This window comes from Agelaius tricolor, unplaced genomic scaffold (assembly GCF_023055355.1).
Source record: "Agelaius tricolor isolate 1412-34295 unplaced genomic scaffold, bAgeTri1.0.p SCAF_13, whole genome shotgun sequence".
In the NCBI taxonomy this organism is placed as follows: domain Eukaryota; kingdom Metazoa; phylum Chordata; class Aves; order Passeriformes; family Icteridae; genus Agelaius; species Agelaius tricolor.
In genome coordinates this window covers 16,273,475-16,289,989 of record NW_027269273.1, presented here as the reverse complement: position 1 = coordinate 16,289,989, position 16,515 = coordinate 16,273,475, and the positions used below count along the sequence as shown (strand labels likewise).

Below are 16,515 nucleotides of genomic sequence, written 5' to 3'. Positions count from 1 at the left end.
TCTTCTTTCAAAAAGACAGTGGGAGGAAAGCATGCAGTTGTAGTGAATTACTGAACTGACAATTTCTTTATTAATAGTGTTCTCGATTACTGCCCTTATATGAAACTTTTTAAAATATTTTGAATAGAAATTTAATAGAGGGAGGGATGTTGTAGTAATTATATATTATACACAAATTTTAAGGCTTGAAAAGGTGCTCTGTGTATCTATAGTGTATGTATTTGTAGTGTTTAGAGACAGAATCAGAAATGTGCTCTTTTAATTATCTAGTGGTTGAGGGTGGGGGGTTATGGGGTTTGTTTGTTTTCATTTTCCTACACCATTGTAGAATATCAACAGAAAAACTTGCCTTGTGGCTGATACTTCAGAGTGTAATCATTTATATTTTTGAGATAATGTAGAGGAAGATATCCAGATAGTCTGGAATGGGGGGGGGGGTGGGGGGGTGGGTTTCAAGAACACTTGCATAAATTTGCCTCTGCTGAAAAAAAAAAATCTTTCAGAAATTTCTTTAAATCATGATCTTAAGAGCTGATGTTTTAACCTTACATTTGAATGACTGTTACTTCTTCCATCTTGTTTCAATATGCCTAAATGCAAACACATGTGGAAAATGTTCTTTTGGCTTTTATCAAACTGACATTTAAGTGCATTTTTTTAAACCTCACTAACATTTGTGGTAAAATATTTCAAAGCTATGAATCTTGCAATTTGCCTATGCATTTTTTTCTTTTTTCATATAATAACATTTGGTACTCATAATCCTAACCTGGTTGGAATTACTGGCTTTTTTCATTTGGTGTTTGTTTGGATGAGGTGATTAGGAAAATACTTCATGTGAAATTCTAGTTTGCAGCAGTAAATGCTTCCATGAAGAGTCACCGTTCTGTGAACTTCAGTAAATAAAGGAGAAAAATATGATGATGTGCTCTATTCAATTGTGGCAGTCCTATTCCTAACAAATTTAGCTTTCTGTTGTGTTATATGGCTGTGGTGCTAACCTGTCTGCAATACTTCCTTCTTAGCATGCTTCGTTCTTCCCCTTTGCTCCCCTACCCCTTCCCAAGCTCTTTAATTCTGTGCCAAGCTAATAAGAAGAACTAGCTCTGCATAAAGTCAGTCATTGCCAAGCAGCTGTTATGAAGTTTCCTCATGTACTTCTGTGATTGTACTTCATTTCAAAAGGGGATTTTTGCTCTTTCAGGTTCAATTTTAAGTAAGAGCAACCAATTATATCTGTATCTCAGAGACTAGGGATGAAAGTGTTCATATATGTAACTATCCTTTCTAGGGTTTGAACTTAGAACACAGAGTTGTACAGTTTAGGTAGAGAAATTAGTACACTGTTTAGAGTTAAAAATATGAATTGCACTTTTTTAAAACCCACAGAATTAGTTCTAAAATATTCTCCCTTCTATTTATGTTAAAAAAATAATACTCTCTGATTTAATTATCATGTTTCAATCTCAAGACTAGACCTTTTTCTTAAATGTAAATTAGATTTTTCTTAGGATGAGATTATGAGGGCTTCAGCTTGCCTGCTAACACTGACCAGGGAAGGTTGTCTTTCAACAACATGTGCCCCATCTGCCTGGCGCTGTGGCTGCCTGCATTGTTCTGGCACTGGCCCAGGCTGTGATGAAACTGAGAATGTGACAGATGACAGCCTTGTCCAGATGTACGCATAACTACTTCTGCCATGCCCTGCAAAACAATCAGGATGCAGGTTTGGCATTATTTCCTTGTTTGTGTTGGTTTATTCCTTGAGGGCTTCCTTAAAGATTGAAATAATATTTGGTGTTGTTCTTGTAGTTTTACTGAGCTTTTATTATTATTAAAACAGGTTGTAAAATATGATTCTCGCTCTCTTACATACTTTCTTCTTTAATTTATGGAGTGATTTCATAGGCAATTGGACACAGGTTACTTAATTTGAAGATTTAAGTAGATTTTTTAAAAAATGCGAGTAAAAGGATCAAACATCCAACTGTCAGCATATTAGTCTGGCTCTTCTCACAACTGAACATTTAAAGCTATTGCCATGTCTTAATATGAATGCTTCTTGCCAGTAAAAATAAATATCTGGCAAAGGTGTCAAAATCACCATTAATTATGATTTTTAATTAAAATCTAATTAAAATTCATCCAATACCTTAAAAACATACAAAATCCTTGTCTACCTCCCTCTCTTAGAGGTATAAACAATGGCTGCATCCCCAGCCAGAACATAACCTTTAAAGAAAAGGAGTTATAGACTTAGGTGCAGCTTGCAACCTTTTATTGATTATTTAAGAGGTTTTCATCTTAGTGGTTTCGAAGATTTTTATAACACCAAACAAAATATAAAATCCACTGAAAAGACTTTATTATTATTATATGAAATAGCCTGATTTTTGTCTTGCATTCAGGCTGTCATTATCTGGTTATCTGACATTCAAAAGGGCAAAAAATACTTTCCTCTCTAGCTGCTTTTGGCAGGTGATTTTTTTATGTGTTGTTCCTGCTGATGTGTGTTATTGAGTACATCTTAGGTAATAAGCAGATATATCAAAAGATATCCAGGGCAACATACCCTGCTGAAAAACAAGAGATTACTTTTCTCTATTTCTTGCAGATAAGTAGCTTCTGACATATGCATCAGGATAGTTTTTTTTCTGGGGCACTCTCAGTGTAAGACTGGTATTCTGTGGCTATTTTACTCTTTGAAAAGGATTTTTTTGTAGTTTAATATAAATTATGTCATAAAACTTAACAGCATTACTTGAATTGCTTTAATTTTCCATAGTGTAGCTCCACTGCCTTATGTTGACTGTTTTTGGTTGTAGGGAATGTTTTATGTGCTTATTTTTCTTGTCAGTTTGATTTTTGGAACCATGGTGAGCCATACATGAGTGTATCTGTTGCTGTGTAACAAGAAGACAGTCCCAGCTCCAAACCCCTAAGAATTTGTGTATAAAGCAAGTTATGAGAGATGGGTATTGATCCACGAGAGGATTGCCAGTTATTAGGCTGGAGAGTAGCCTCGGGAAATCACACAGCCTTGCTGATGACTTTTTTATGACATTATGGTGAAAGATAGTTTGAAGGAAGATTTAAAGTAGTTTTGCTAATAGTCATAGAAAATTCTAGTAACTGGACATTGGATGATATCATGGCTTAGTGAGAGGAAAGCTATTTTTGTTGACAGCTTTGTGCCTGGAGGCTGTTGTAAATGTGAATGTACCGAATGAAGGATGGTATGTTCAGTGCATTGCACTGCAGGGCCTTGAAAATGTACAGAAGTGACTTGTGCTTGCAATGGCAGGGAGAGAGCTGGGGTGAGAGGCAAGAGCTGGTCAGAGGGGGAGCTGACACAGATGATCTTTGCAGGTGTCTGAAGGGATTAGATATTACAGCAAATGCATTTTTCTTTACTGTACAGTAAATCATGCTTTTTTGAGAGGTGCTATGAGAAGGAATGGTGTAAGGTTTACACATATTTTAGTAAGAGCACACAGAGAAAGTGACTAGTGATGCTGAGGTTATGAATGGTCTGAGAGTCAAACAGGGTGTTGCAATTGTCAGCAGTGATTTTTTACTGGGAGAAAATTCTAACAGCTGTCTCCAGTTTGAGGTAACAGTATGGCATATGTTAGAAGAGTCTGTGACTTCTAAAAATCAGCCTCCACCTCCTGTGAAGTAAGGAGATGTATTTTGTTTAAAAAAAAAAAAGGCAGATTATATGCTCATTCTTGTTTGTGCTCTTTTGTGTAATAGCTTCTTCAACTACCACCCAATAATTTTTTTTAAATAACCATTAATTCTGCCAAAAGTGAGGCTAGTGAACAGCCTCACCTTCCAGTATCAACTTCAATTAGGAGTACATTCTCTTTTGAAGAAGGGGAAAAAAAAGCAACTGACAGAAGTGTTATTGCCTTTACTGTAACTGAGCAAAACATTAACATATCCCCTTTGGTCAGTGCTAGAGGTGATCATCAGTGCCACAGCTGAAAACATATGCTGCTGCAAATGCAAACTTCTTTTTGTTAAAATATGCTTTAATGTGGTGGACAAATTCATGGTACTAAAAATAGAGGCCCCTTTATATGGTGCCGATTGTGGGATTTATTATTCTGTTATTTAAGGTAATGGTACGTTGTGAGGTCAGAAAAAAGGTCACAGTTCTCAGATACAGCACAGCCTTAGAAATACTCAGGAACGCCAGCAACTACAGAACATGAAGCAAAAATAATATTCCATTGTGCTCATAAGGTTCTAATTTTGCTGAATTCTCCTAAGTGTGATAACAGCTTAGTTCTGAGGACACATAGCAGCTCTGTTCAGCATTCCTGAGTCATAGAGCAGTTTCTACAGTTGGACTTGCTTCCTTCAAGGGGAGGTTTTCTAAAAGCAAGCTCTGTGTTTCTGAGGCCTGCTGGAATGAGTCTTCTCTGTGCGGGTCAGGCAGGCAGCATACAGTGACAAAGTCTGAGTTCCCACGCTGCCTGTGCCATCTGCTGACATGGGGAAAAATGTCCATCTGACTCTTCATCTTGAGATAAAAAATGATGAGCATTCTGAATTTTGAGGTCATTCTTGATGCAATTCAGGCTCTTTTTGATTAAACCAACAGAATTTATATTGTCCTTCTGACATGGCATGGAAAATGACCAGCAAAATTTACTTCAGTTGCAGCTGTATGAACTCATTATCTTTTATGTAACAGATATTTAGAGATATTAACTTCACCATCTTAATTTGAAGAAAAGGACATACATGTTTTTGTGTTCAATCTGAAGTAGTGTAACCATCATTTGTCTTAGTGTATTAAGTAATTGTAAAGTAATTTGTTCAGATTATTAGATTGCATAGCTGTCACCTTGAAATTTTTATAATACAGATAGTATTTTATGGCAATTTCCAATTTTTTTTCCTCCAAATTCATATAGTCTGTATTTTATTCTTCATTTGAACTACAAGACAATTATTGAACACATACTTAGAGATGCTTACATGGGTGCTCAACTGAAGTTTGCTCAACTGTGTTTGCAAGGCTTAACATGCCATTAAATAATGTGGACATGGAAACTTCTTGAATTTCCTTTAGGTAAAATAATTAAAATATCAACTTGCATGCTTATAGATATACAAGGATACAAAAATATCCATGTGACTTGCACAGTACATATTCAAATCGAGTGAAAAGGGAAAATGTCAATTAAATTAAAGAAAAAATATTGCCAAAATACTTAATTGGTTCATAATGGTTTGTCTTTGCTTGAAAAGCAATTGTTAAGAGACCTGTTGGGTTTTGTTATTTTTTTTCCCACTTTCAGCTACTTGCTATCATTTAAGGTTTCAATTGCTTGACTTAGAACTGGTGGATAATTAGTAGTGTGGATAACTGTGAAAAGCATATGTAGTAATTTAGTTCTTGATTCTTTCTAATTGTCTGCCCATTGGTAGTTCACTAGGGGTAAGTAGCTCATTATTCAAACACTTGAAATGGAAAGTACTGTAAAAAGAAAAATGCTCTTATTAATAAGATGGTATTGACAATAAAAACCTTTTAAATAAACAAGTCACTATTTAACAAATCTATCCCCAAAGCTGTTGTTCACATAATGTAAGAAGATTGGAGTTGTGAGGAGGAGAGAAAGGGTGGGGTTAGTAGATAGCATTTATCTTGCACTGTGATTGAAATAAAGATGTGTCACTCCTTAAAATGATGCTAAAGGTAAATGCAATAAAATGGATTGGAATACATCTCACTGGGCAAGCTTTGTTTGTTGTTGTTAATAGGCATTAAAGACAAATACACGCTATTAAAATTAGGGTAATGGAAGTAATTTTGAACCTCATATCTGCAAACAAAGTTTACTGTAAACATTTTGACTGGTTTGCAGGAGTACTTCTGAGTCTGACATCTTCTGAGGTTGCTGGTCCTGCTGTTTAATCCACTCATTTTGAGGTGTGCTTGGAAATTAAAGGCATGAAGCAGTATTTGTGCATAGCCTTCCTGCAGACTCCATTACTCCCTCATCCCAGTTCCCTTTTCTAGAGCCTGTGACCAGAGAGGAGACAGTTCTTGAGAAGAGACAGCTCTCTGATCAGAGCTCTAGCACATATCCTAGACAGTGAACAGTGCCTTACAGTCACTGGGTCTTAACCAGAAAATGTGATCTGAAATATGAAAGTAGACACTTCTGTTAAAAGTTCAAATATTTGTTTTAGTATTCAAACCTAATATACAGTAGTATATTGAATGTATACAGTAGTATATAGAATGTTGACAGAGAATTCTATATTTTCATAGTAGGATGGCTTGAAGGGTTTTAAAGTTCACCTGGAGACACCTTTTCTGTCCTCATATACTGCTGGATTTGTTCATCAAAGTTCTTCACCTGTCTAAAAGTACTATTTCAAATGAAATCTTAAAATATAGCACTACTGTTTGGGTTAAGTTAATTTTGAACTAGGCACCAGATCTCCTCAGTCTTCTCTCTTAAGCTAGAAACAGAATATAAAATTTAATGAGGTGGAATAAGCATCTGAATATCTTCGTTTATGCAATTTTTCTTCAAGCATATATTTTACCAGTCTAACAGTTCAGTTCTAACAGTTTGCAGTTGCGTTTATGCTCCAGATAATTTTTCCCCTCGGTTGTTTATTCCACTCGCAACTTTTAGGTGAAGAGTTCAGTTTGATGCCATACTTTCTATTGTGACTTGGACAAACTCTAAATGAATTTATGTCTAACAGTCAAACTATGTGAATTTCTTGTTTTCAAGTAATGTGATGTCATCTACTTCTAATGTTCATTACTTGTTTTGGAAAAAAAAATTGCAGAGTTTAACTTTTTCTCTATTTTTTCTTAACAGATTTGAAGAACTTGTGAAAAAGTTCAAAGTAGAATATCATGCTGGTGGTTCCACTCAAAATTCCGTTAAAGTGGCCCAGGTTTGTTCTTCCTTTGCAAAGAATGATTGATAATTTCAAGTGTTGTGTTTGAATCTGCTCTATGTTGTCTGTTTCATCATGAGCACTGCAGAGTGGCTACTTGTGATTCTGTTGCTCAGCCTATGCTGGTAGTGTTGTATGTGACTTGTTTGTAGTTGTGCTCTTTAGTCTTTTCACAAGTGTTCTGCAAAGGTTATAGCTACACCTCCAGTGTACCAAGAGTGATGAAAAGCTTTTATCAAAGATGTGTGCTGCAAGGAGAAGAGGCGAGGACAAGGTCGCTAGCTGCGGTTAGGAATCTTACACTGGGAAAAGTCACAATGACAGTGGTTAAACAGAGAAGTTGTTGAGTCTCTGTGCTTGGAGATTTTCATCATGTACCAGGATGAGTCCTTTGGTCAGGCAAATGTAAATTTGAGGCTGTCTCTGCTTTGACTGGTATGTTGGACTGGAGAATTGCAGAGGTCCTGTCTAGCCTGCATTGCTCTGTGATTCTAACCATATTTATCCTGTAAGAACTTCAAAGTTTGTCCATAAAATACTGAAACATAAAACTTTCTTTTATACAATATTGTTTCTGGCTATGTTTTTCTGGGAATGTTTCTGGCTATGGGTATGATGAACAACAGTAATGATGAATTTAGTTTCAGGTGTGTTAGGTTTTCTATAACTAAAGTATGCCTTTTGTCACAACACTTTCAAGCATATACTTGTCTGCATATTTTCATATTATGAGAGGTGATGTAAAATTCTGTTAAAAATACACAATACACAAGTGACACTTAGGATCTTCTTGTTAATGATCCTGGCATATTAACTTTGATGCTCCCTGTATAGTTAAAACTGACTGCCAGATAGCATTAAATGCACATTTGGAAGAAATAAAATTATATTATAATAAAGGTTGCTCCTCCCTTTGCCCCCCCATAAAAAGGAAAAAATTATTGTCATAATTACTGCTCCTTTCTACAAACCAGTTGTTGCTTCCTTACTAAAGTTTTCATTTTCAGAAACCCCAAATGTCTTGTAAATATTTTGGATTTAAAAAAAAAAAAGTTGCATATGTTTTAATGTATATAGTGTTGTCATGCTGAAATGGTTATGTTTTTAAAATATAGTCAGCATTCTGAGCTTTTTTTTTTAACCATGGGGTCAAGACAATTTTTTGCTTTTGATATTTCTGAAAAATCTCTTGATCAATGGAGCTCAAGTTATTGGAATGATTTTCTGTTAGATATCATTGGTGCTTAACCTATGGCACTGGTGTAAAGGTGGTGCCTTTTCCTGACAGCTGATTAGAGGGGAACCTTTTGGAGGGAGTTCTGGAGCTGTTTATTAGTTGAGAGACGTGAAATTCTCCTTCTCTTGCTGCATTTAGTTTGGGGAGGTTAAGAAGTGAATGTATGTGATAAACTCTGAGTTTCTAAACTCTGAAGTGTTCCAAGAGCCCAGGATTTTAATTCCATCTCTCCTTGAAGTGACCTCTGTGGCATTGGCTAATTTATTAGTAAACTATGTTTCATTCTTTAACTGTCATTAATCTATCAGTCCAGGCATTGTTCAATAATTATACTGTGAAGTACACAGAACCCATATAGAGTCAAGGAAATAGATGAAATTTCAATCAGTGTCATGTAGGTATTTCTGTGTCAATGTGCCTTTCTTACACTGATCAGGTTTTGTCAGTGAATGTTTCCTTTATCTTGGCTCAGAGCTGGGAGCCTCATTCAGCTCCAGTTGCCATCTGGAATTGTATTTGTCTCCAGAAGGTTTGTCATCTCCTAGTTTCTGTTTTAAATACGATTGAAGCTTAAACAGTTGTGCATGAATAACATAACATCACTAAAAAGACTTTAAAAAGCGACATGGGAGAATGAGAGAGAGGAAAAAAGTGAATTCTGGCAATCTTGAAAGAAGCTGTTATTCTGTAAGCTTTAGCAGAAGAAAAAAAAGGGAATGATAGGGGAAAAGTAGTTGAAATGTAAATCAAAAATTACATTAGAAATTCTGGAAGAGTTTTTGCAGCAATATTCATTGGCTTATTGGAGAGAATGAGTGTGTAAGTAACCTTAGAGAGAGCCAACTTATATATTAATTTGTTGAAAGTAATGGGAGAAAGAAACACTATTTTAGGAAGCTTATCTGGTGACTGAAAAGTAAAGGACCAATAAATAAGTTCAGAGTGCTAAGGTAGTCACACTTGGTGTGAATGTGGATTCTCTGTGAGATGAGGCAGGGAAGAAATCCTAAGAATACAGCTCTTACTAATTTCTCAACATTATGGGAAAAGCTTGAAAATGTGTGCAATGAGAGCCAAAACCTAAAAGAGGTTACTCCAACTGTTTAAAAGTTGGACAGAAATAATGAGATGTTAAAGAAAGGCATCCTTGGAAGCCTGACTACAATGAAATGCTACCGAGTCAAATGGTTGGAAATGAGCAAATAGGCCCTGAAGTCTGATAAATGGCTTTTTTAAAAGCTGAGCTCTCAGTGGAAAGAGCAGTGTAATAGGAAAAGTGCAAAAACAAAAAGATCAAATTAAACAAAAGGAAGAAATTAGGAAGCAGCTCAAGGTTATGGAATTGTTTGTTTCAGATAGATAGACCCTCTTTAAAGGTCAGAAAAGAAACACTATGTCAAAACAAAAATACCCAAAGGGAATGGGTGGAGAAACTTTAGAGTATATACTGTGTTTAAAAAGGGAAAATGAACCTGTCAGATGCTTGCTTACACGGTGTACGGTGATCATCTGGTGATCATCTGCTCATGGTGTATGAACACATCATCATCTGTTACATGTGCTCAAATGTTTTGGATGTTTCCTTTGTACCTGCAAAGGTAGTATCATCTACTCAAGAAATGGTCTCTGTCTGTTTCTGAGCAGGGTAAGCCAGTTTCTTTAAGAAAAAAAGAAAAAAAAGTCTTAGAAATACTGTATTTGTCACGTGTGAAAAATCTGAGATAGTAATCACAGAAAGAGCCAATAGGAAGAAGTTTGGAATTACGAAGAAAACTGGGAAGAAAATGAAGCTTAAATCGTGGGGTTTGCATAAACTATAAAGCAAGTGAAGATTTTAGAAGTTTACAAAGAATTAACCAGAATTGCAGTTAAGCTGTGAAGAACAGAGTTAGATTTTATTTTTTTTCCAGCATGTTAACAGAAAGGAAAGATGTGAAGTGCAGCCATGGAGGAGGAATTTGGCTGGTAAGGTACAAAAGGCAATCTCTGTGTTTTTTCAGTGTTGTCTTGCAGCAGAGCAGGAGAGAGTGTGGCACTCTGCAGGATTGAACAATAGTTGAAGAGCATTGTGGAAATCAGAAAGCTGAAGGTTTGCCCTGTTGACTGCCCAAAGCAGATATTTTGTGGACAGGGTATCTCAGCAGGGTCAGAAAAAGAGAAAGGTCTGGACATATGAGGGACAATAAAAAAGTTGGGTTTTTTTGTAGAAGTGCTTCTAAGGTACAATGGAGAAGACATATTTCCAGGAAATGAAATGTGGAAGCAGGGTCACATCATACATTAGAGGGGAAGCTCTGTAAAAGGAAAGGAAAGAGCAAAGGAAACATTCCTGTTGCAGAAGAAATACAGAAGACTGTTGGAGTAAACATTGAGAGGATGGAGGATAAATGACAAAGTGGCAGAAATTCAGAAATACCACACTCTTCAAAAGTGTGTTATATAAGCATTTTTATCAGTGGAATAATATTTCTTAAAATACCTGCAAATGGTGAAAGGGAGTACCAAGAATAATGTGAAAGTATTGAAGGGCAGTGCTAAATCTCGTTATGGTTAGGTTTTCTGGAATATTAAAGTTGTTTGAACTGATCCTGGAAAGAGTTAGGGAATCATTATTTTCATGGCTTGACTCATGATATGAAAGGGGCAGGGGGGAAGTGATTGATATATTCCAGAAATGACGTAGCAGGCATAAAAATGGAAAAGATAAAATAAATGAGACAACACTTTAGTAATTTCCTAATGAGATTAAATTAACAGCAAATTATGCTTCAGAAATACTAATTCATATTAGGAGAGTAATGGTGACAAAAAGAAGTGAAGAAAGTGGAGAATGTGAGAGAAATGACAAAACTGAGAGAAAAGTTAATAAGTTATATGGAAAAACAGTATAAAAATGCAAATGTTGCTCTGATTCTGTATTCCCTCACTGTCCCATTCTTGTTTCTTCCTTACCAATCTGCTTTCCTTGTCAACTCTAATCCTTCTTGCATGTAAATTTGTTCACCTGCAAAATAAAGATGGTTAACTACGACAGACTGAGCACTTATAAGGCCTTAAACACAAGTCTTATAGAAACATCTTTTTGTTTGAGACTTTAGTTTGGGACACTGGAAAAAGAGGGACAGAATGTAAACAACAGGAAGAGGGTAAAAGGAATAACAAAGGGCTTTCCTGACTGCAATACAATACGAAAACGGATGGAATCCAGATAATCAGTGAAAAATGCAGGCAATATGCTTCTAAAGGTGCTGTATTACTATTAGACACAGTTGTTGGGTTGTTTTTTTTTTTCCTTAACCCACCAATAAGAGATGTTGATAACTTTGCTGGATCAAATTTCAATTGATCAGGCATCAGTCACTAAAAATTGCTTGATAATACTTTGGAAAATTAGGACTAGAGAGGATGACTGAATTGCAATCCTTTCATTTCTGGAATAGAAACCAACATTTAACTTTCCTGTTAGCTTGGCATTAGAATTATCCCTTTATACTAACTTTTAGTTTTGCTGTATGTTTGAAGTTGTGATGCATGCTTAAGAACAAGAAGTGTAGGGGTATCAAATTGAAACTGCAGTGTGCTTCTCTGACCTTTACTTGTCTCATTAAATTTTGGCTTTATATCTAATATGATATGTGACATCTTGCTTTAATCTGAGCTCTTGCAATCTCTCCAGATGATTGGATCCATTATATTAAATCTATAAAATATGCATACATGTAACTGCATGCAGTTCATAAATAATGTATTGTTTTAGGGTTCTGCCAACAAACTAAATTCAGATTCATAGAGACAGTGTTTTACTACTGCTCAGCTTCCTTCCGTAATTTTAGTTAAGTCTGTGCCCATCTAACAGCAGACATTGATCTGGAAAGGAAAAAAAATTCTGAGTCTTTTAATAGGGCTCATGACTTTAAAGTATGTAAAGCAAATAGCTTACACATGCAGAGAGGGCAAGTATTGCTGACCAGGCTGTATTTGCATGATTTTTATCAGCATTTCTTTTGGTTTTAGAGTGCTGAGGTTAGAACTGCAAGAAATAGTCTTTGAAGTTTTATCTTTCTAACACAAGTGCTGGATTTCAAGTTCAATTTGATAGAATTTTATAACTTGGATTTTAAACTACACGACCTTGGCAACAAACAGCACATTTTCTTTCTTGTTTTTCTGGAAGTACTTACAAAGAATGCCACAATCTTCATCCTCAGAATGGGAGCTCCTGGTTTTTGTCCTATTTCTTAATAGCTTATTTTTGTTCTAGCAACTCTAATGTTGCTGTGAATCTCACTTAGCAGCTAGAGAATCCTGTATTGTTTATTAATCCTTGGTAGATATGTGAAATTCTCATTACACAAGTTTTATTACTGCTGATGCAATGTGAGCTTGGAAGAATGTAGCTTGACATGTTTCAACTTGAATTGGTAGGACTGGCAGGTAAAGGGAAAAATGTAAAATAGAATTTTGGGGAAACTTTCATATAGATAACTCTTGAGAATTCACAGTAATGTTTGTATAATGACACCTGACAAAAGCATCATAACTCCCTTTTTCTTTCTGCATTACTGCTTGCCATCTAATTGTAACCTTTCAATTTTGGAGCTGTGCAACATTTTTGGGAAAAGCCTACATCCTGTCATTAGATACTTTAAAGAAGTTTGGCTTTAAGATAAAGTACATCTTTATTAAGAGTAAATAAAGTGTTGATTGGAATGACATTTAAATGTGGGATAACATTGACAGAATAATATGCTAAATTATGTTGAACTTTTGAATTCACATCAGGGAAGTATGGCACTTTTCTGAATATCAGTCTCTATTTCAAGCACTTGTAAATTAATCCAAATTTTCATTCTTCCATTATGATTAAATTGTTCTGTTAATCTAAAGGGATTGTGTGTTTTAGCATTCTAATGAACTTATGAGAATTTAGCTTTGAAAAATGATTCATGCTTGTTTCTAAAAAGTGGTATGCTCTAAAGGCTTAGAAGTATTTTAAATTTTTACTACTTGTTATATGTGTAATTAGCCAAACTTTGGATTTATATTAAGTACGTGTGTCTACTGGGTCACTTCATACTTAATCCAAAAATAATATATAAAATTAAAAATTTATCTATAAAGAATACTTGCAGGCACAGAGCTGCATTTTATAAACAATATGAGCTGTAATCTTGTAAACATCTAAGTAGCTTCATTGCAAATGATTCTGTGCTTTTAAAATAAAGTTTATTGCTCTCTGCCAAGAAGTGCCCTTGGTTAAACAGTACTTACTGAATGTAATCTACAAGATCCATAGCACAGGGATCCATCAGTCCTTTAGTGGTTTCCTCCTCACCCTGTTGTCATTCTGTATAAATGAGCATATAAGTGATGAATTTAATCTTTTCCTCACTTGTGAGAATTTCTGGATTACTTCTCTGCAGTAGATTAGACTGTGGCATAGCAGGAGGCAAGATTTGGCTGAGGAGCAGGCTTCAAAATGTATTGAACATGCATAATTGGCATGGAGATAATGGAAAGGCTATCAGAGGGGTCACCCCAAGCATACTCTCAATTTTTTCATGTTGATGGAACTTTGCAGGAACTGTCATTTTTTAATGAAATCAATCATGCCATTGACTAGAAATCTTCTGCTTAATTGTGTGCTTAAAATCACTTACACAATGAGTAGCTTTCTCTAAAAACTGTTTCTGGACTATCACTCCAAGAAAGTGCAAGCGAGTCCCCTAAACAACTTTTTCCTCCTACTTAGTGAAGCAAAGAATATTTAGCTCTGTATCTTTCTGACCCAAAGGAAATAGGTCATTTTTTTTGCTCAGAGGGGTAGCTTTTTTGCTTTCTGAACCATTTGGACCGGAATGTTAAATTCCTCAGAGTTAGTTTTGGCCATACGCTTGATATTCCTTAGGCAGCTTCATTTTCATTCCTTAAGCAGCTCTGCTCATATGGGCTTGGTGGCCCCATCAAACATGTGTTTCCAATATGTTCAGTGGTTTAATCCAGCTTTTAAGAAAATGTACAAAAAAGGTCTCTAAACGATTTTCTGTTTGGCATGGTTTAATAAACTCGGGGTAATAACCTTACCCTCTCTTCAGAAAAAAAAATCCTGAGGTGAGTGCTCCTTTCTATGCCAGGTCTCGCATGCTTCTGCTATGCTGGGGTAGCATTCTCAGTGTGGTCTTCTGTCAGTGCCATGTGCTGTCCTGCAAGTGCACATACCTGCTTCTCAAACCTGTTCCATGTAAAATAAGATAGACCAGACAAAGAGCTGAGACTTAGAGCTATTTTTTTCTTATTTATACCTTACTAAAATTTAAATACTACTAGTCAGTTAAGTCGATTTCTTAAACACCTGTCCTCAATACTCTGTATGATCAGTCCTAATCAATGAGATGTGTATGTGCTGAAGGAGTGGCAAAACATGCCTCAGAGCTAACAAAAACGGTCATTCAAGTTTGTCCCTCTGGAAATACAGCAGTGGCTATTCCCACTATGGCAGAGATGATGTCCTGTTGATGGTGTCACAGCAGGGAGTACCACATGCCAGTGACATCAGTTTCCTGAGCTACTTACTCTGTCAAGCGTGTTCTGTCACTCATGCGTGTTTCTGAATCAGTGATGTGTCCCTGCTTGTTACAGAGCAGACAGCCTTTCCTCATCAGAATTAAAACATGCAGCTTGGGAAACTGCTGTAATGCCTAAACTGATCAGTACAGATGTCAGAGAAATTTTGTAACATTTGAGAGTTGCCTAGATTTTTTTGGAATGTCTTAGAGAAAATTGCCAGACCTTTTACTCAGCTGTAGCTAAGATGATTTTCAAAGCCTTATTCAGAGCTACATGGACATTTCAAATAAAGCAACAAAACTTTTTCATCCCAATGACAAACTCTGCAAAAATGTAAGCAAATTTCCCCTCAGATTACAAAACTGGGAACTTGTCAAGCTTTTTTTGTGCTAGTGAAGGAAGCTCATCCATTGTTTATGTGGTTATGGATCAGATGGTGCAAGATGCAGCAGTGGACTGGAGGACCTGACTTTTTGAGGCTGCTGATAGTGAGGCGTTTTTCTGTGAACTGGAAAGTAACTGTGTATGACTCTGAGTATATTTATAGACCTGGGAATATAATTTCAGCCAATATCAGGATGGTCAGAAAATAAAGGTCCAAAGAGCCTGTGGCTCTTTGTTTTTCAGATACTGCAATGCCAGGTCCCTAAATCTGCCCTCTCAAAAATGAGTGTTCCAGTTACACCACCGTCAGTTTGAGAACTGACTTTGTTACATGGTAACTGTTAAGCAGTGAAAGATAAATGTCCTTATGTGCATCACTTTGGTGTGGAATTGAGTGGTTCACTGCTGGTCCCATGGACTTGTCTGTCTGATGTACCAGAACCATATTCACTTGTTTTTTCAGGTCTTGCTCCTGGCCAGCAACATCAATAGCATTGTAGGAAGACGATCTTCAAAGTGATTTTGGATGTGACATACTTTAGAAAAACAGAAAAGGAGTTGTACCATCACATTGCTGCTAAATCCATTCAGATAGAACCTTGAAACTCTCTCTTCTTCAGTGTGTTTGAGTGAGCTTTGGCGTGCATATGCAACCTCTGTTCATCCATCCAAAACTGTCACTCATTTCAATGATTAGAAACTGTTTCTGTATTCTGGAGTAATCAAACATCAGTCACCCACATGGATTCAGAAGGCATTATATAATGGTGGCAGTTGTTTCTTTCTGGGTATGCATTTCAGCTGCCTGCAGCTTGACTCAGCTTATATGCCTCTTTAGCTATCATAACATCTTGTTTTAAAGCTGTAAAAACTTTTTTTGACTTTTCAAAAGCAACAAAGGAATTTAGACTCTGTCTCTGAGCTATTGTCTACCTGAATGCTGAATGAGGGAACTCAAACTTCATTGGTTTTTGATTCTGTTTTTCCCTGAGTCAATGCCAGCTTTCACTTGCTATATATGAGTGATATTAATTAGCACATTCCTTGATTTATCTTATCCTGAAAATTAAGCTGTTTCTAGGCAATGCAGTAATTAGTGCAGGTTGGGATTTCTCCTTTTCAGCAAAAATCTGTAACCCACAGTAAGGGGACCTGGTTCCAAAGGTGCCATGATGTGAACCCCCTGATGTTTTTGTATGCAGAATGACAATGGGACTTTGTCAGAAATTTTTGCCCCATAAAACTTTCCATGCAGCAGTGGGTTGATGGCTTGACTGACATTTATTTGACTTGCTCCCACTGGTTGACACTGGAAGGAGAATGAGTGCTTGATTTGGCAATCTCAGAAGAGAGGGTAAATCCCTGTGCTTCACTGATATTAATTT

General features: G+C 36.2%; 1 protein-coding gene across 2 annotated transcripts in view; it reads left to right on the top strand.

Annotated features, from left to right (window-relative positions):
- The window catches only part of ADK (adenosine kinase), a 269,519-nt gene that overhangs the window by 65,489 nt on the left and 187,515 nt on the right, over positions 1–16,515 (top strand). For both annotated transcript variants that reach the window (XM_071438863.1, XM_071438865.1), the window contains exon 4: positions 6,861–6,939. In XM_071438863.1, the coding sequence (XP_071294964.1) occupies positions 6,861–6,939 (79 nt within the window). The remainder of the gene's footprint in view (positions 1–6,860; positions 6,940–16,515) is intronic.